The 20705-nt window shown below is 43.5% G+C and overlaps 1 protein-coding gene across 1 annotated transcript; it reads left to right on the top strand.

Moving 5' to 3' along the window:
• Positions 1–14489: 14489 nt before the first annotated feature.
• Positions 14490–19896, top strand: LOC311108400 (alpha-1-antitrypsin homolog; the record flags this gene model as incomplete). The annotated part of the gene is made up of 3 exons (XM_084151029.1): positions 14490–14565; positions 19027–19365; positions 19610–19896. The coding sequence occupies 3 exons, from the start codon at positions 14490–14492 to the stop codon at positions 19894–19896; spliced, it is 702 nt and encodes a 233-aa protein (XP_084007155.1).
• Positions 19897–20705: the final 809 nt, after the last annotated feature.

The following is a 20705-nucleotide window of genomic DNA, read 5'->3' as shown; positions in this document are numbered from 1 at the left end:
GGTGTCTCTCCACAGCCAGGATGGACTTCTGGCTCTCCAACCTGAAGCCTGGGTACATTGGCCTCGACTCTCCTCAAGGGAGGGAGCGAGTGTGTCTGTGTTTGTGTGGGCAGGTGGATGGATGTGTATGTGTTTCCCTGTGTGTGCATGCGCATGTGCATACTTGCATGCATGGGTTTGAATTGTGGGTGTGTGTTTGTTTGTGGGTGTATATTGATTGATGGTGTGCTGTGTTGAGGGACCTTTTCTACAGGGCCACTCATGTCACATGGTGCGTGTTGTTTAGCAGAATGATTAATTGTGCTGAGCTGATCCCGAGTCAGCAATAATTACTTATTTCTGCTTCAGTAAACGTCAAGTCGCCTACTACATGGACTCATGCAATAACAAGACAGCATCCTAAACACAATCCATTAACACATTGATTGGTATTTTCACACAGGCAGCCAGAAATCCTACTGAAAGTCTACTGAAAGCGTCTTGGGTCTCAGCCGACTTCCCCGGGTTTCTTTAAAGAATACCCTGAAACTCATTCAGGTAGGAGGACAACTGGAAAGCTTTAAGACGTGACAATACATAAAGATTGTTATGGTTGGAAAAATCATAGCTTATTTGCTATTCTGCTCAGGATAAGGAATTCTTACAACTAACAAAGTGCTACTTAATACATTTTTGGGTCAAAATGTGTATCAGAACGTATTTGGGGCCAAGATTAGGCATTCCATCAGTTGACCTCTTGCACCAAATCTTCTCAACACATCTCTCTCTCCCCCCTCTCTCTGTAGGCTCTCCATGAGGGGCGGCAGGTAGCTTAGTGGTTAAGAGCATTGTGCCAGTAACCGAAAGGTCGCTGGTTCTAATCCCCGAGCCGACTAGGTGAAAAATCTGTCGATGTGCCCTTGAGCAAGGCACTTAACCCGAATTGCTCCTGTAAGTCGCTCTGGATAAGAGCGTCTGCTAAATGACTAAAATGTAAATGTAATGAGGTCATGCTAGAGGTGGATGAGACCAAGTCAGAGAAGGGGGGGGTGTTCGGACATCGCCCTGGACTTCTCTGTCCCTCCCAGGATTACCTTCGACAGGCCATTCATGCTTATAATGTATGATGAGCTCACAGGCCTCATCCTGCTCATAGGGAAAATCATCAACCTGACAGAAATGTAATAGCCTCAGTCTTTTTTGGGGGGCGGGGTTGTCAATCTCTATCACTCATACCTCTGTTTGTGTCCCCCCTTTGGTGAGGATTAGAAGAATGAGAAGAGTTGTTATTTTCAGATCGTCTTTTTGCTTATTAATATGTACCCTATGATATAAACTTAGGAAATGTTACATCGGAAACTGTATTTGTGGACTGTCTGTGCCTTTGAAATGGATACTTTGAAATGGATGTTTTGATAATTAAAATCGGTTTCAGAAACCACCTGCTTGTTTGCGTTTTGTAGATTTCCATAATGATGGCATGAAAGGGCATTTGTTAAAGAAAACTCGTAAGAATGTACTTGTTCTGCTCTAGTTTCTGTTTTACTTTAATATTTTAGATAAAACACTTTCTTCTAGTTATAAAATACAGTGGGGGAAAAGAAGTATTTAGTCAGCCACCAATTGTGCATGTTCTCCCAATTAAAAAGATGAGAGAGGCCTGTAATTTTCATCATAGGTACACGTCAACTCTGACAGACAAAATGAGAAAAATAAATCCAGAAAATCACATTGTAGGATTTTTTATGAATTTATTTGCAAATTATGGTGGAAAATAAGTATTTGGTCACCTACAAACAAGCAAGATTTCTGGCTCTCACAGACCTGTAACTTCTTCTTTAAGAGGCTCCTCTGTCCTCCACTCGTTACCTGTATTAATGGCACCTGTTTGAACTTGTTATCAGTATAAAAGACACCTGTCCACAACCTCAAACAGTCACACTCCAAACTCCACTATGGCCAAGACCAAAGAGCTGTCAAAGGACACCAGAAACAAAATTGTAGACCTGCAGCAGGCTGGGAAGACTGAATCTGCAATAGGTAAGCAGCTTGGTTTGAAGAAATCAACTGTGGGAGCAATTATTAGGAAATGGAAGACATACAAGACCACTGATAATCTCCCTCGATCTGGGGCTTGACACAAGATCTCACCCCGTGGGGTCAAAATGATCACAAGAATGGTGAGCAAAAATTCCAGAACCACACGGGGGGACCTAGTGAATGACCTGCAGAGAGCTGGGACCAAAGTAACAAAGTCTACCATCAGTAACACACTACGCCGCCAGGGACTCAAATCCTGCAGTGCCAGACGTGTCCCCCTGCTTAAGCCAGTACATGTCCAGGCCCGTCTGAAGTTTGCTAGAGTGCATTTGGATGATCCAGAAGAGGATTGGGAGAATGTCATATGGTCAGATGAAACCAAAATATAACTTTTTGGTAAAAACTAAACTTGTCGTGTTTGGAGGACAAAGAATGCTGATTTGCATCCAAAGAACACCATACCTACTGTGAAACATGGGGGTGGAAACATCATGCTTTGGGGCTGTTTTTCTTCAAAGGGACCAGGACGACTGATCCGTGAAAAGGAAATAATGAATGGGGCCATGAATCGTGAGATTTTGAGTGAAAACCTCGTTCCATCAGCAAGGGCATTGAAGATGAAACGTGGCTGGGTCTTTCAGCATGACAATGATCCCAAACACACCGCCCGGGCAACGAAGGAGTGGCTTCGTAATAAGCATTTCAAGGTCCTGGAGTGGCCTAGCCAGTCTCCAGATCTCAACCCCATAGAAAATCTTTGGAGGGAGTTGAAAGTCCGTGTTGCCCAGCGACAGCCCCAAAACATCACTGCTCTAGAGGAGATCTGCATGGAGGAATGGGCCAAAATACCATCAACAGTGTGTGAAAACCTTGTGAAGACTTACAGAAAACGTTTGACCTGTGTCATTGCCAACAAAGGGTATATAGCAAAGTATTGAGAAACTTTTGTTATTGACCAAATACTTATTTTCCACCATAATTTGCAAATAAATTCATAAAAAATTCTACAATATGATTTTCTGGATTTATTTTTCTAATTTTGTCTGTCATAGTTGATGTGTACCTATGATGAAAATTACAGGCCTCTCTCATCTTTTTAAGTGGGAGAACTTGCACAATTGGTGGCTGACTAAATACTTTTTTCCCCCACTGTAGTTAAATGTTATACAGGTTAGGGCTGACTTTTATTACATTACAATTTCACAATTAAATCGTTTTACAATTAGGATGAAAGAACACTATACAAACTCAATCATCCGTCAATATCAGAATCAATCATTTCATTGATTGACAATCATTTCAGAGACAGCATAGCTTTGAACGTCATCTTATCCTTAGGCTACACTCTTAGATGCTATATACACTGAGTGCACAAATCATTAAGAACATGTTTGACAGACTGACCAGGTGAATCCAGGTGAAGGCTTTGATCCCTTATGGAAAGATTGAATTTGTTAAATCCACACCTGTGGAACGCTTTCGACACCTTGTAGAGTCCATGCCCCGACGAATTGAGGCTGTTCTGAGGACAAAAGGGTCCTACATGGAACCCAAAAGGGTTCTACCTGAAACCAAAAAGGATTATACCTGGAACAAAATAGGGTTTTCCTATGGGGACAGCCGAAGCACCCTTTTGGAACCCTTTTTTTCTGAGTGTACATTACAAGCTGGAGTTCAGTTTCAGAATGAAACATTTCACAATGACACACAGAGAGCAAAGCTCCGAGTTAGAATGAAATTCAATCTTTCCATGCTGGAGTTCTAAAGATTCCATTGTGATATTTCAAACTCTGGGAGATGAAAATGATGAATAGAATAGAGCAAGATGACTCAGACAGCAGATCAGTCATGAATGGCAGGAATATGTCAGCTCAATAATCTGTTCCTAGCTTTCAACAGTGACAGATCACCATCGTAAGCCAATCGGTGGTTCCAATACGGAGTGTAATTGGACAGCTACTGGTCCCACGGGGGGCCAGTATAAAAATATATGTATTCACTAACTGTAAGTCGCTCTGGATAAGAGCGTCTGCTAAATGACGTAAATGTAAATGTAAATGTCTACAGTAGGGTTCTGGAATGTCATAAAACATTGTGGAGATTGTAAAGTATTTATGGTACTTCTGCTTTCTGAAATGACAGGCCTTCTAAAAACAAAGAACGGCCTAGAATATTTAAGTAATTCTGTGACAAACGTATTCATGTTGCACCGTTTCAATTGTTTGAGTTATTTTGAAGGCACTAAGAATACAATAGTCTGGAACATCCATAAAATCCTACAGTGATTTTCTCAAGAGTGCTGAGCCATGTCACATCATGATGTAAGCTAGTCAGCCTGGCCAGATTAATCTCCTGTTCAGCCAGGTCAGTGAAAGGGCGCGGGTCCTGGTAAATCATTTATTAAATGTGATCAGCTGATCTTCTCAGGACCATAAATTGACAGAGTTGCTGCCAAACTGTCTCTGGCAAAGAAGACATTGAAGGGAACTCGTTGTCACTGCATTTTTTTAAGTTTTGAAAATGTTTGATTATATCATTGTTTAGTTATGATAGCTAGCAGTACCTAGTTATGATAGGGATTAACTGCTAAATCTGGGAGAGTGAGTAGGTGTTTGCAAGGTCAAATGGTAATACAAGTGTATTTAATTCTATGCCCAGGAAATGTTCCTATGTGAGGCTAAAATTAGCATATGCAGTACTGTATATCTTATCAGTGCTGAGTTCCTTCACACTTTTAGTTTCAAAATGACCAAGGTGATAAAATACCCATTTTATATTGTTGTATACAGTGCCTTCGGAAAGTATTCAGACCCCTTCCCTTTTTCCATATGTTGTTACATTACAGCCTTATTCTAAAATGGATTAAATAAAAACATGTCCTCAGCAATATGCACACAATACCCCATAATGACAAAGCAAAAACAGGTTTTTAGAAATTTTAGCAAATGTATAAAAAAACAAAAACTGAAATACCTTATTTACATAAGTATTCAGACCGTTTGCTATAAGACTCTAAATTGAGCTCAGGTGCATCCTGTTTCCATTGATAATCCTTGAGATGTTTCTACAACTTGATTGGAGTGCACATGTGGTAAATTCAAATGATTGGACATGATTTGGAAAGGCACACACCTGTCTATAAAAGGTCCCACAGTTGACAGTGCATGTCAGAGCAAAAACCAAGCCATGAGGTCGAAGGAATTGTCCGTAGAGCTCCAAGACAGGATTGTGTCGGCACAGATCTGGGGAAGGTTACCAAAAAATGTCTGCAACATTGAAGGTCCCCGAAAACAAAGTGGCCTCCATCATTCTGAAATGGAAGAAGTTTGGAACGACCAAGACTCTTCCTAGAGCTGGCCGCCCGGCCAAACTGAGCAATCGGGGGAGAACGGCCTTGGTCAGGGAGGTGACCAAGAACCCGATGGTCACTCTGAAATAGCTCCAGAGTTCCTCTGTGGAGATGGGAGAACCTTCCAGAAGGACAACCATCTCTGCAGCACTCTACCAATCAGGCCTTTATGGTAGAGAGGCCAGACGGAAGCCACTCAGTAAAAGGCACATGACAGCCCGCTTGGAGTTTGCCAAAAGGCACCTAAATACTCTCAGACCATGAGAAACAAGATTCTCTGGTCTGATGAAACCAACATTGAACTCTTTGGCCTGAATGTCAAGTGTCACGTCTGGAGGAAACCTGGCACCATCCCTACGGTGAAGCAGGGTGGTGGCGAAATATACTTCTCCCATGGGCAAAGAACCTCAAAAGTGGTCATGATATTAGTTAACAATAACTTTGATCCGAAAGTGCAAATTATCCAAACAGATCCGTAAGGTAGATGGATAATTTGAAATATGTTAATGGTCCATAAATAGATATGTGTGACGAGTACTGAGGATACGAAGATGCAGGACGCAGACGCAGGAATCAACAAGGTAAAGGTTTACTTAACAATGAGAAAGAGAATAACAAGGAGCGAGTAAATGACACAACGCTAACAATTACACACAACAACGACTGAACAGTCCAGGGCTATATAGTGGTGGTGATGAGATGAGGTGCAGGTGCGCTGGAGGTGATTAGGGTGCGTTGGGTTTCTATTCCTGTGTTGCTGAGGTGGTGTGCTCAGACCAGTGGCTCAGTAGACCGGTGAATCAGAGCACCGGAGGGGAGCAACAGGAGAAGATGTGACAGTACCCCCCCCCCCCCCGGAGGCAGGAGGTGCGGGGCACGCGTAGACAAGATGGCGTATTGAATAGAAAGCGTACAAAACACCTCAAGATAAAAACATAATATTCAAAATCAGTAAGTTAGACTAAATATTAGCATTTCATATATTCGCAGTTAATATAATTCAATCTGGATAATAACACAAAACAGATCATAAGGCTAGAGAAATATATCGACAAATATTACAACAACACGCAACACCCAAACATGACTGAAGATAAGCGTGGAGAGCCGATCCCCAAAAGGAAACGCGACTCATCGACTGATACAGATGATATATGCTTTTCACCACTGGGTATGGTAAGTGTGGAAAGCGACCTGTTGAAGTCGATAAATGACAAATTGGGCATACTAGAATTGGTCAGTAAAGACGTAAAAGAGTTGAAAGCGAGTCTTCAAATGAGTGACGAAAAAGCTTTGGTAATGGAGAAAGAAACCAAAAAATTAAAAGTGACAGTCTCTAAGATGGAAACGGACGTTAGGGAACTAAAAAAGGAGAACAACCTTCTGAGAGAAGCCTTACTAGACATCCAAACTAGATCAATGAGAGAAAATCTAGTACTTACGGGTATTCAGGAAAAGGAGGGAGAAATAACAGAGAATATTATGAAGGACTTCCTGCATACAGCGCTACAAATCCCACTCGAGGCTGTCGATAAAATCCAACTCGAACGTGTACACCGTTTCGGAAAAAGAGGACAGAAATGTGAGCGCCCAATCGTTGCCAAATTTGATTTTTTTTAAGATAAAGCTATGCTTAAAAGCCTAGGGAAAATAGGCATGAATGATCAGTTCCCGAGCGAGATTGCAGAAAGGCGCAAAGTTCTGTATCCAATCTTCAAGGAAAACAGATTAAAAGGGAAACGTGTTGCACTCGTGGTGGATAAACTGTATATCGACAACCAAATGTTCAGAGACACAAAGACTATTCCATGGCTATTCTAAAAGTTGTAATAGAGGAGTCGAATAATGGAGCACCCGATACTAGCAATGATAGGGATTGTAATATTAACCTCCTAGGGCTTAGTGGTCACATACGTGGACAGCACTTTTTAGCTCTTATGTCCACAATTGTGTAGAAGTTCTGTCATATTTCATGGCTTATTCTGATTTAGATATTTATAAAAGCCTTGTATATTTGTCATGACATGCAAATTTGAAAAAAAAAGTGTAAAACTAGCAACTTTGTAGGTCGCTAAACATGAAGTACATGTAAGTGTACTTATGGACTGAGGCTCCTCGAAACAGCTAATATGCTTGTAAACATGCACACACGTAAAATGGGAAAAAAGCTAGCTCTGATGCAGCTAAAAAGCTGTACATGGTCCCAATGAAATAAATAACAATTAAATCACTAAATACATACATACATACTTAAATTAGTTGTGTTGAAAATGTTAGCCTAATGCAAGAGTGACCATGAATCCACATATGTGGACATCATTTTTCTCTAAAAGTACATCATATCAAAAGATGATACTTAGTTTTTATTCTAATTAGGTTCCAATAAGCCCAAATAGCAAAGAGAAATAAAAAATGCATGTAAAAAAACAGCTTGGGCCTTAAGAGGTTAAATAACATTTATAGTAAGTATAGTATTTTATAAAAGGATAAAATGATATAACAAGAAAAGATAATAAGCAGAATAATACATCTTTAAATACAAATAATTAGAACATGGCTTTTTTGGCGGGAGGTTGTTGTTTTGGCGGATGGTTGTTGTGGTTGGTCCTGTGTTCTCTCTGGTGTCCTTTCCCCCTTGCGGCAGATGTGGATGCGGATGCGTTTGCACGCTCGGCCCATTGCTTCCGCAGTCAACCATGTGGTGTGCATTTCTGTGTTTGAAAAGGTGCGGCGTTAAGTGAGTGAGAGGGGAAATGGTTGCATATCCCAGAGCCGACGGGGGTCTATGAGCAGGGGTAGTGAGAGAGAGCTTTCAATTTTGTGTAGATGAGGGATGTACATTTTTAAATATAGTATACATCTAATCTAATTTTGTATTGTCCTATCATGATGGAAAGATCCCTAACCCTATAACCTGGACACCCACCTGAGCGACCCATACACCAAAGAGAAGTTCCCATCTCTTTTATGGACCTGCTGTGAGTATGCAGCCTAAACAGAGAAATAAATGCGGTCAGAGACCTACTTGAGCAGCAACGCCCCCTCAAGATTCTGAGCCTGCCTGGCAGGGTTGGTCCTACAAAGCCAGAGCCCCCTGATGGGAGAGCATAATATACAAGGAAATTCTCAAAGATGCTAATGAGAACCTTGACGACCTTTTACCTAGCCGGTGGGGATTCCGGTGGGGTACGCCCACCCAGGTAGTGGCAGTGCTGGCAACACTGGCTGCAGTAACCCATGGGGAGGGGGTCACACTCGGACAATCAGAGAGGGGGTTTATCATTGTGGCCCAGGTGGCACAAAATAATCAAAGGTCTGACCGCTTTTGTATGGGACACCTTTAAATGTGCCTTTAGAGGCCATGCAATTCAGTACTCATCTCGAAAACAAAAGCAATTTAGGTCAAAAGAGTTTATACTAACAAAGGAAATAGAAAGTCTAACAGAACAGATAGATGGCAATAAAAACTGTAACATAGAGGCTCAGAATAAATTAGAGGAAAAACAAAAAGAAATGGAGAAACTTATTCAAGAAAGATCAAGTGTAATATATTATAAAAAATAAAGCAAACTGAATGGAATATGGGGAAAAATGCACAAAATTCTTTTTTAATCTTCAACATAGGAATGCTACCAAAAATAACTTAATGAAACTGGTTACAATTGACGGAGTCACCCATGATTCACCAAATTATATTTTGAAGGAGGAAACAAAGTACTTTAAGCATATGTTTTCTTTTCAGTCGCCTCCATCTCCTCTAACTGAAGCTAATTGTAGAGATTTTTTTTCTATTGATAATGTCAAATTAACAGCCATACAGAAAGACTCATGTGAAGGTGAAATTACAGAGGAGGAACTTCTGGATGCAATTAAAGACTTTAAGTCTGGGAAAACTCCAGGGTTGGATGGCATACCAGTCGAGGTATACCAAACCTTTTTTGATATACTAAGAGGACCGTTATTAGCATGTTTTAACCACTTCTATGTAAATGGTAGATTATCTGACACTCAAGAAGAAGATCTCATTATTACGGAAACAGGATACAAGTGGAAAAAAATATATCCAGTCCATTTAAAAAATTGGAGGCCCCTTACACTTCAGTGTTGTGATGCAAAAATTCTAGCAAAATGTATAGCGCATAGAATTAAAAAGGTATTGTCGGATATTATTCATTCTAATCAGACAGGTTTTTTACATGGAAGATACATTGGAGATAATATAAGGCAAGTATTGGAAACAATAGAACACTATGGAAAACATGGGAAACCAGGCCTGCTATTCATAGCAGACTTCGAAAAGGCATTTGATAAAGTACGATTGTGGTTTATATATAAATGCCTGGAGCATTTCAATTTTGGAGAATCTCTTATAAAATGGGTCAAAATCATGTATAGTAACCCTAGGTGTAAAATTGTAAATAATGGCTATTTCTCAGAAAGTTTTAAACTGTCAAGAGGAGTGAAACAAGGTTGTCCACTATCGGCATATCTATTTATTGTGGCCATCGAGATGTTAGCTATTAAAATCAGATCCAATAATAATATCAGAGGATTAGAAATCCAGGGCTTAAAAACAAAGATGTCATTGTACGCTGATGATTCATGTTTTCTTTTAAATCCACAACTAGAATCCCTCCACAGCCTCATAGAGGATCTAGATACATTTTCTAACCTCTCTGGATTACAACCAAATTATGACAAATGTACTATATTACGTATTGGATCACTAAAAAATACAATTTTTACATTACCATGTAGTTTACCAATAAAATGGTCTGATGGTGATGTGGATATACTCGGAATACATATCACAAAGGAAATAAATGATCTCACTTCAATACATTTTAATAGAAAGTTAGCAAAAATAGATAAGATCTTACTACCATGGAAAGAAACATTTGTGGAAAAATCACCCTGATTAACTCTTTAGTATTATCCCAGTTTACCTATTTGCTTATGGTCTTGCCTACGCCTAGCGAACAGTTTTTTAAATTATATGAAGAAAAAAAAAATCAATTTTATTTGGAACGGCAAGCCAGACAAAATTAAAAGGGCCTATTTATATAATGAATATGAATTCGGAGGACATAAATTATTAAATATTAAAGCATTAGACCTATCACTAAAAGCTTCTGTCACACCCTGGCTCTGGGACTCTATATGTTGAGCCAGGGTGTGTTCATTCTATGTGTTGTATTTCTTTGTTGGGAGTTCTAGTTTGTTTATTTCTTTGTTGGCCTGAGTGACTCCCAATCAGAGGCAACGAGTGTCAGCTGTGGCTGGTTGTCTCTGATTGGGAGCCATATTTAAACTGTCGGTTTTCCCTTAGTGTTTGTGGGATCTTGTTTCGAGTTGGTTTGTGTTAGACCGTGAACTGTCACGTTATCGTTTTGTTGTTTTGTTGTGCTTATTATCACTGAAGATAATAAAGTTCAGTATGTTCGTCTGCAACGCTGCGCCTTGGTCCTCCTCTGTATACGACGATCCTGACAGCTTCAGTCATACAAAAGTTATACTTAAATCCGAACTGGTTCTCAAGCAAATTAGTAAGATTGTCTCACCCAATGTTCAAGAAAGGCCTTTTTCCCTTTATTCAGATTACGACAACTCATTTTCAGTTATTTGAAAAGGAAATCATCTCCCAAATGTCACTATTTCTAAAACAAGCCATAGAAAGTTGGTTGCAATTTCAATTTAATCCTCCAGAAACGACAGAACAAATAATGCAACAAATATTGTGGTTAAATTCAAATATACTAACTGACAAAAAACCTTTCTTTTTGACAGAATGTTTAAAAAAGGTATAATCTTCGTAAATGATATCATCGGTAGGACTGGTGGAGTTATGTTGCACATGCAGCTAACAAAAACATATGGACATGTCTGCTCTACCCAAAATTACAACCAAATAATTGCAGCCTTACCGCAAAAGTGGAAGAGGAAAGTGGAAGGGGGAGAAAGTAAAGAACTTGTCTGTCGGCCTTGCATTAAAGAACATAATTGGTTAAGGAAAACTGTGATAAATAAAAAAGTATATCAGTTTCACTTAAGGACCAAAGGATTGACAGCCGTGCCATATACAGTGGGGGAAAAAAGTATTTAGTCAGCCACCAATTGTGCAAGTTCTCCCACTTAAAAAGATGAGAGAGGCCTGTAATTTTCATCATAGGTACAAGTCAACTATGACAGACAAAATGAGAAAAGAAAATCCAGAAAATCACTTTGTAGGATTTTTAATGAATTTATTTGCAAATTATGGTGGAAAATAAGTATTTGGTCAATAACAAAAGTTTCTCAATACTTTGTTATATACCCTTTGTTGGCAATGACACAGGTCAAACGTTTTCTGTAAATCTTCACAAGGTTTTCACACACTGTTGCTAGTATTTTGGCCCATTCCTCCATGCAGATCTCCTCTAGAGCAGTGATGTTTTGGGGCTGTCGCTGGGCAACACAGACTTTCAACTCCCTCCAAAGATTTTCTATGGGGTTGAGATCTGGAGACTGGCTAGGCCACTCCAGGACCTTGAAATGCTTCTTACGAAGCCACTCCTTCGTTGCCCGGGCGGTGTGTTTGGGATCATTGTCATGCTGAAAGACCCAGCCACGTTTCATCTTCAATGCCCTTGCTGATGGAAGGAGGTTTTCACTCAAAATCTCACGATACATGGCCCCATCATTCTTTCCTTTACACGGATCAGTCGTCCTGGTCCCTTTGCAGAAAAATAGCCCCAAAGCATGATGTTTCCACCCCCATGCTTCACAGTAGGTATGGTGTTCTTTGGATGCAACTCAGCATTCTTTGTCCTCCAAACACGACGAGTTGAGTTTTTACCAAAAAGTTCTATTTTGGTTTCATCTGACCATATGACATTCTCCCAATCCTCTTCTGGATCATCCAAATGCACTCTAGCAAACTTCAGACGGGCCTGGACATGTACTGGCTTAAGCAGGGGGACACGTCTGGCACTGCAGGATTTGAGTCCCTGGCGGCATAGTGTGTTACTGATGGTAGGCTTTGTTACTTTGGTCCCAGCTCTCTGCAGGTCATTCACTAGGTCCCCCCGTGTGGTTCTGGGATTTTTGCTCTCCTTTCTTGTGATCATTTTGACCCCACGGGGTGAGATCTTGCGTGGAGCCCCAGATCGAGGGAGATTATCAGTGGTCTTGTATGTCTTCCATTTCCTAATAATTGCTCCCACAGTTGATTTCTTCAAACCAAGCTGCTTACCTATTGCAGATTAAGTCTTCCCAGCCTGGTGCAGGTCTACAATTTTGTTTCTGGTGTCCTTTGACAGCTCTTTGGTCTTGGCCATAGTGGAGTTTGGAGTGTGACTGTTTGAGGTTGTGGACAGGTGTCTTTTATACTGATAACAACTTCAAACAGGTGCCATTAATACAGGTAACAAGTGGAGGACAGAGGAGCCTCTTAAAGAAGAAGTTACAGGTCTGTGAGAGCCAGATATCTTGCTTGTTTGTAGGTGACCAAATACTTATTTTCCACCATAATTTGCAAATAAATTCATAAAAAATCCTACAATGTGATTTTCTGGAATTTTTTTCTCAATTTGTCTGTCATAGTTGACGTGTACCTATGATGAAAATTACTGGCCTCTCTCATCTTTTTAAGTGGGAGAACTTGCACAATTGGTGGCTGACTAAATACTTTTTTTCCCCACTGTAGATTGCAAAATAGTTGGGAAGAGATTTTTGACGTACCGATCCCATGGCATAGTGTTTATGAACTGACACGCAAAACGACACCGGATTCAAAAATTAGAATCTTTCAATTTAAATTATTATATAAAATTCTTGCTACCAATAGAATGTTATTTATATGGGGGATACAATCTTCCCAGCTCTGCAGATTTTGCTGTGAAGAGACAGAATCATTAGATCATTTGTTTTGGTTCTGTCCATTTGTAGCTTGTTTTTGGACACAGGTCCAGGAATGGCTAAAGGATTGCAATATTTACCTGCATTACTGGGTGATCTGAAAAGTCATAGTTAATCGATCAATAACATTATAATACTTTTAGCAAAAATGTTTATTTTTAATTCACAATCTGTAGAAGCAATGAGAATAGAAAGGTTCAGAACTTTTGTAAAACATCACAGTATGGTTGAATTATATATGGCAAATAGAAATCCTATATGGATGGTGTTAAGAGATAGATGGGAGGTATTGAATGGAGTTGAAGGATGGGACTAATAACAAATAACAACAAATAATAACAAGATAACTAATAATGTAAGCATACTGTGTCCATAATAAGTATATAGGTTGTATGTTGGGAGCTTTTGGGAAAGAGCACAGTTAGAAAGATATGGCATATAGAAGCAAACCAGATGGACATCCTGAAAATGATCGGAGAGGTTGAGAGTAGAAGAAGTTCAGGAGCAAAAACTAATAAAATAGAATTATTGTAAAATTGACTGTGTCCATAAGGTGTAGATAGTAAGTATAGGCTGGAAGTAGAGGCCTGGGCATTGTTGTTCATTAATTTACCCCAAGTAAGGAAAGGATGGCGGGGTTGAAAAGTAATAAAGGGGAGTATATATATATAAAACATGGGGGATTGGAAGTGATGCAGACAATTACATTGATAGAAGTTACAATCTATCTGCAATATTAAGCTGATCTACCCCCCCCCCCCAAAAAAAAAATTACACACAACAATGACTGAACAGTCCAGGGCTATATAGTGGTGGTGATGAGATGAGGTGCAGGTGCGCTGGAGGTGATTAGGGTGCGTTGGGTTTCCATTCCTGTGTTGCTGAGGTGGTGTGCTCAGACCAGTGGCTCAGTAGACCGGTGAATCAGAGCGCCGGAGGGGAGCAACAGGAGAAGATGTGACAGTACCCCCCCCCCCGGACGCGCGGCTCCCGCCGCAGGACGTCCCAGTCCATGAGGACGACCCCGTGGACGAGGAGCGGGCCGGTCAGGGTGGCGACGTTGGAAGTCCCAAATTAGGTTGGGGCCCAGAACGTCCTCAGCCGGAACCCAGCTCCTCCCCTCAGGGACATACCCCTCCCAGTCCACCAGGTAACGGAGCCGTCCCCCACGGAACCTGGAGTCCAGCAGGTCCATCACAGCATACAGTACGCCGGACTCCCGTCAATGTCCAGCGGCGGAGGGGGCGTACCCCGGGGGATGGCATCCGCCAGAGTACCAGGAACCACCGGACACATGAAAAGTAGGTGAGACACGGTAGTGAGGGGGAAGGAGCAGCTGGTACGACACCTCATTAATCCGCCAGAGGACCATTAACGGCCCCACAAACTGGGGGCACAGTTTCTTGTAGGGCAGGTGGAGAGGGAGGTTTCGAGTGGACAGCCAAACGTGATCACCAGGCTGGAATATGGGAGCCTCACTGCGGTGGCGGTCAGCTTGGTACTTCTTCTGATGAATGGCCCTCTGGAGACGGACATGGGCGGCGTCCCAGACATGTCCGGCCCTGCGGAACCACTCGTCGTTAGTGGGTGCATCGGTCTGGCTGGATGTCCAAGGGGCCAGGGCCGGCTGGTACCCCAGGACGCACTGGAAATGAGTGAGCCCCGTGGAGGAGTGAACGAGGGAGTTCTGGGCATATTCTGCCCAGGGAAGAAACCTTGCCCACTCACCCTGTCGGTCCTGACAGTGTCAACGAAGAAACCTATCCAGCTCCTGGTTCATGCGCTCCACCTGCCCATTTGACTGAGGCCTATAGCTGGAAGTGAGGCCGTGGCCCCGATCTTCTCCAGGAAAGCCTTCCACACTCGGGAGGTGAATTGGGGGCCAAGGTCCGAGACAACGTCCTTCGGAAGTCCATAGTGCCAGAAGACCTGTTGGAACAGGACCTCAGCAACCTGGAGAGCAGAAGGAAGACCAGTTAGTGGCAAAAAACTGCATGATTTTGAGAACCGATCTTCGACCACCATGACTGTGGTGAAGCCGTCAGAACGTGGGAGGTCGGTGACAAAGTCTATGGACAGGTGTGACCAAGGTCGCTGAGGCATTGGGAGAGGAAGTAGTTTGCCTGCCGGGGCATTCCGAGGTGTCTTTGTTTGGGCACATACGGAACAGGAGTTGACATAGCGACAGACATCAGTAGCCAAGGTGGGCCACCAGTATTTTTGTGATAGAGAATGCAGGGTGCGCGTAATACCGGAGTGCCCGGCCGTAAGGGTGGTGTGCTACCAGATCAGCAGGCGGTCACGGACACTGGTGGGTACATACACACGCCCCGGAGGGGCGTTGGCAGACGCTGGGTCCTCTTGAGCCGCCAGGCGGATGTCTTCGTCCACATCCCAAATGACAGGTGCAACGATGAAAGACGGGGGCAGGATAGGACCCCCAGATCCTTCCTTTCTACGGTATGGTGCATCCTGGAGAGTGCGTCGGCTGTCACATTCTGGGATCCTGGGCGGTATGAAAGAATAAATTGAAAGCTAGTAAGAAATTGGGCCCACCTGGCTTGGCAAGAGTTCATCCGTTTTACTGCCCGTATGTGCTCCAAATTCCGGTGGTCAGTAAGAATCCGGAATGGATGGACTGCGCCCTCCAGCCAGTGTCTCCATTCCTCCAGAGCGAGGACCACCGTCAACAGCTCCCTGTCTCCAACTCCATAGTTCCTCTCTGTGGGGGTAAGCATTTTAGAGAAAAAGGCACATGGATACATTTTCTCTGGCTTACCTTTCCGCTGGGAGAGGACCGCACCCACGTCCTCCTCAGATGCGTCCACCTCCAGGATGAAAGGACAAGATGGATCTGGGTGTTTTAGAACGGGCGCTGTGGTGAACATCTCCTTCAGCCTCTTGAAGGCAGCGTCAGCCTCAGGGTTCCAGGCCAGCTTCTGAGGCCCACCCTTAAGGAGAAAGGTGAGCGGGGCGGCTATGGAGCTGAAGGACCTGATGAAACGCCGGTAGAAATTGGCGAAACCCAGGAAGCTCTGTAGGCCCTTGATGGTGACGTGACGATGTGGAATGACAGCTCCTCGTGGTGCTCCGGTAGTGTGGGAATGGTGATGGGGAGAGTGACGTGCGTAACGGTGCCTGATCCAAGTGGTTTATTGTCCCGCGAGGTGACGTGTAGTGGAGAGGCAATGGCATGGTGGGCAACCCCCATTCAGAGACCAGCTCCCTATCTATAAGGTTCCCCGCTGATCCGGAATCTATCATTGCAGTGGAAATGGAAGAGAAGTAATAACCAGTCATTGTCATGGGAACTAAAAACAATGGTTTTGTGATAGGAGATGACGTAACACTCATGGAGCGGCGACGGGAGTCATACTGCCTAGACTGGGAGCCACCAGGATATCTGTGGTCCGTGGAAGTGTAGGGGGTGCTGCCCACCTCCATGGGTGAGGACTTGGAGGCAGGGCGGCTTCCATAGCTCAGATGGGGTGAGCGTTTGAGGCTCCGGGAGGTTTTGGGAACTTCCGTCTGTCTCTCAACATGTCGTCAAGACGAATGGACGTGGCGATGAGGGTATCAAGGTCCATCTCGTCGTCCCGACATGCGAGTTCCATCTTGATGTCCTTCCGTAAGCCTCTCCTGAAGGCCGTGCTCAGAGCACACTCATTCCAGCCGGAAGACGCCGCCACCGTGCGAAAGCTCAGAGCATATGCGGACGCAGGACCCTCTCCCTGTTGTAGCTGGTGGAGACGCTCACCCCCGTCCTTTCCCTCCGTGGGATGATCAAACACCGCCCTGAACCGAGCGAGGAAGGTGGAGTAGGGAAGCGCCGCGGCCTCACCTCCTTCCCAGGCTGCCGTGGCCCAATCCAGCGCCTTTCCTTTAAGTAGCAAAATCACCAGTGCTATCCTGGCTTGTCAGATGGATATGCCCCAGGCTGATGCGCCAGATAAAGTGAAACCTGTAGAAAGTAGCCGCTACATTTAGTAGTTTTACCATCATAGCGCTCCGGTAGGGCGAGGGTTCCTCAGAAGTGGTGATAGCATGGGAACAGGTGGACTGGGTGCACTCGCCGCTCCCTGAGGTGGAACCGGAGCGCCGGGCAGGTTATGCAGAGTTTGGAGCACTTCCTGCATGGCGGTGTTCAACTGGGCAAGCTGCTGCTGGTGCTGGTCGAGGCGGTGGGAAACTCCAGGAGGATTACCTGCTGCATCCATTTTCGTGAGAGGTGTGTAGTTCTGTGATGAGTACTGAGGATATGAAGAGGCAGGACAAAGACGCAGGAATCAACAAGGTAAAGGTTTACTTAACAATGAGAAAGAGAATAACAAGGAGCGAGTAAATGACACGACGCTAAAAATTACACAGAACAATGACTGAACAGTCCAGGGCTATATAGTGGTGGTGATGAGATGATGAGGTGCAGGTGCGCTGGAGGTGATTAGGGTGCGTTGGGTTTCCATTCCTGTGTTGCAGAGGTGGTGCGCTCAGACCGGTGGCTCAGTAGACCGGCAAATCAGAACGCTGGAGGGGAGCAATGGGAGGAGACGTGACAATATGGCTCATTTATCTACAGTGGCTTGCGAAAGTATTCACCCCCCTTGGCATTTTTCGTATTTTGTTGCCTTACAACCTGGAATTAAAATAGATTTTTTGGGGGGCTTGTATCATTTGATTTACAAAACATGCCTACCACTTTGAAGATGCAAAATATTATTTGTTGTGAAACAAACAAGAAATAAGACAAAAAAACAGAAAACTTGAGCATGCAAAACTATTCACCCCCCCAAAGTCAATACTTTGTAGAGCCACCTTTTGCAGCAATTACAGCTGCAAGTCTCTTGGTTTATGTCTCTACAAGCTTGGCACATCTAGACACTGGGATTTTTGCCCATTCTTCAAGGCAAGGCAAAACTGCTCCAGCTCCTTCAAGTTGGATGGGTTCCGCTGGTGTACAACAATCTTTAAGTCATACCACATATTCTCAATTGGATTGAGGTCTGGGCTTTGACTTGGCCATTCCAAGACATTTAAATGTTTCCCCTTAAAGTACTCGAGTATTGATTTAGCAGTATGCTTAGGGTCATTGTCCTGCTGGAAGGTGAACCTCCATCCCAGTCTCAAATCTCTAGAAGACTGAAACAGGTTTTCCTCAAGATTTTCCCTGTATTTAGTGCCATCCATCATTCCTTCAATTCTGACCAGTTTCCCAGTCCCTGCCGATGAAAAATATCCACACAGCATGATGCTGCCACCACCATGCTTCACTGTGGGGATGGTGTTCTCGGGGTGATGAGAGGTGTTTGGTTTGCGCCAGACATAGAATTTTCCTTGATGGCAAAAAAGCTCAATTTTAGTCTCACTGACCAGAGTACCTTCCATACGTTTGGGGAGTCTCCCACATGGCTTTTGGCGAACACCAAACGTATTTGGCCACTCTTCCGTAAAGCCTAGCTCTGTGGAGTGTACGGCTTTAGGTGGTCCTATGGACAGATACTCCAATCTCCGCTGTGTAGCTTTGCAGCTCCTTCTGGGTTATCTTAGGTCTCTTTGTTGCCTCTCTGATTAATGCCCTCCTTGCCTGGTCCGTGAGTTTTGGTGGGCGGCCCTCTCTTGGCAGGTTTGTTGTGGTGACATATTCTTTCAATTTTTTAATAATGGATTTAATGGTGCTCCGTGGGATGTTCAAAGTTTCTGATATTTTTTTATAACCCAACCCTGATCTATACTTCTCCACAACTTTGTCCCTGACCTGTTTGGAGAGCTCCTTGGTCTTCATGGTACCGCTGCACCGGAGCAGGTGAACGAGGCCTACGAGCACCTGCAACACATGCTGGGCCATGCTGGGGAGGCCATGCAGCTGGACATGGGCAGTGCCGTGGGCCTGAGGGATGGCTTCAAGCCCTTGGCCAAGTTCCTGGAGGATGCCAAGCACTTCTATGCCAGCGAGGGCTTCACCGTTGACTTCAAGAACCCCGCAGAGGCCGCCACTGAGATCAACAAGTTCATCGCCATTAAGACCCAGGAAAAGATCACGGACCTGGTGAAGGATCTGGACCCTGATACGGCCATGGTGCTCATCAACTACGTCTTCTTCAGAGGTAGGAGGACACTGTAGTAGGACAGAACGGTCGTGCACTTATTGTTTGCTTTTAGAACAATGATAGAATAGACTTGACTGACTGACTGACTCATTGTCTGGTTTCCACACATGGTAAACAGAATATGTGTCAATAAAGAATTAAAAGAAAATGTATGTGCAGGACAAAATAACAAAAAAACAAAAAAGAATTAGGCTTGTAACATTTATTATTTTTCGACTTCCCCGTGTTAATTACCCCTTAGTAACAATTTCCTCTATCTCCCCAAGGAAGTTGGATAAGTTATTCAATGTCACGCAGACCCACAAGTCTGACTTCCAGGTGGACGAGAACACCAAGGTCAATGTTAACATGATGAAGAGGACGGGTCTTTATGAGTTGTACCAGGATAACTTCACCATCGTGGTCATGCTGCCTTACAAAGGCAACTCCTCCATGATGGTGGTCCTGCCCGACAAGGGCAAGATGGCGCATGTGGAGGCCTTCATTATCAACAAGGACTATCTGAAGCATGTGCATGAGAACCTGTGATATATTTGAAGACCAGCGTTCGACATATCTGTACATGCGCTGTATTAGAGGGAAAAAGTGAGAGAAGAAACTACGGTTGAGAACTCAAAGGGGGGACACCCCGCATCTCAATGGGGTGTCTAATCTACCTATGCTTTTCCGACCAGATCATAAACCAGGCACCATTAAAAAAATAAAAATAATGAACTAGCTTTGTTCATCATTAGCTTCTTCAAACCCCCTCTTCTTCTCAACCCCAACCGCAGTCATCTCTTATCTATATATCTTAAAGAGATCAAAGGGCATGATATGCACACAGTCAGGCAAGGAGATGGCTTGTGTGAAATGACCATCTATAATGGATAGTAAGGAAAGGAGCTCATCACATCAAGCCTGTAGTTTTAATCTGCGGCTTACGCATGGTTGCATAAGACCTACCTTATATTACTGCCGGATCAGAGAGACTGCAGAAACAGAAACAGATCCTTCGGAGAGGATTGTGAAGAGAGAGAGAAAAAAAGGTGAAGAAGAAGGCTGACTGAAGAGAACTTTGTCCTCTATCTACCTTCTTCTTCTTCTTCTTCTTCTTCTTCTTCTTCTTCTTCCGCAGCAGTCATTTGAAAGTCTGAAAAATTATAAAGAGACATTATGGTGGGGGCACAAATTGAATTAATGATAACTCGCTGTCACGACTTCCTCCGAAGCTGCCTCTCCTCCTTGTTCGGGCAGGCTTCGGCGTTCGTCGTCACCGGCCTTCTAGCCACTGCCGCTCCATATCTCATCATTCCATTTGTCTTGTCTTGTCAGTTACACACACCTGGTTCATATTC

Source organism: Coregonus lavaretus (genome assembly GCF_964263955.1).
Source record: "Coregonus lavaretus genome assembly, chromosome: 33".
Lineage (NCBI taxonomy): Eukaryota > Metazoa > Chordata > Actinopteri > Salmoniformes > Salmonidae > Coregonus > Coregonus lavaretus.
This window is presented reverse-complemented; position numbering and strand designations above follow the sequence as displayed.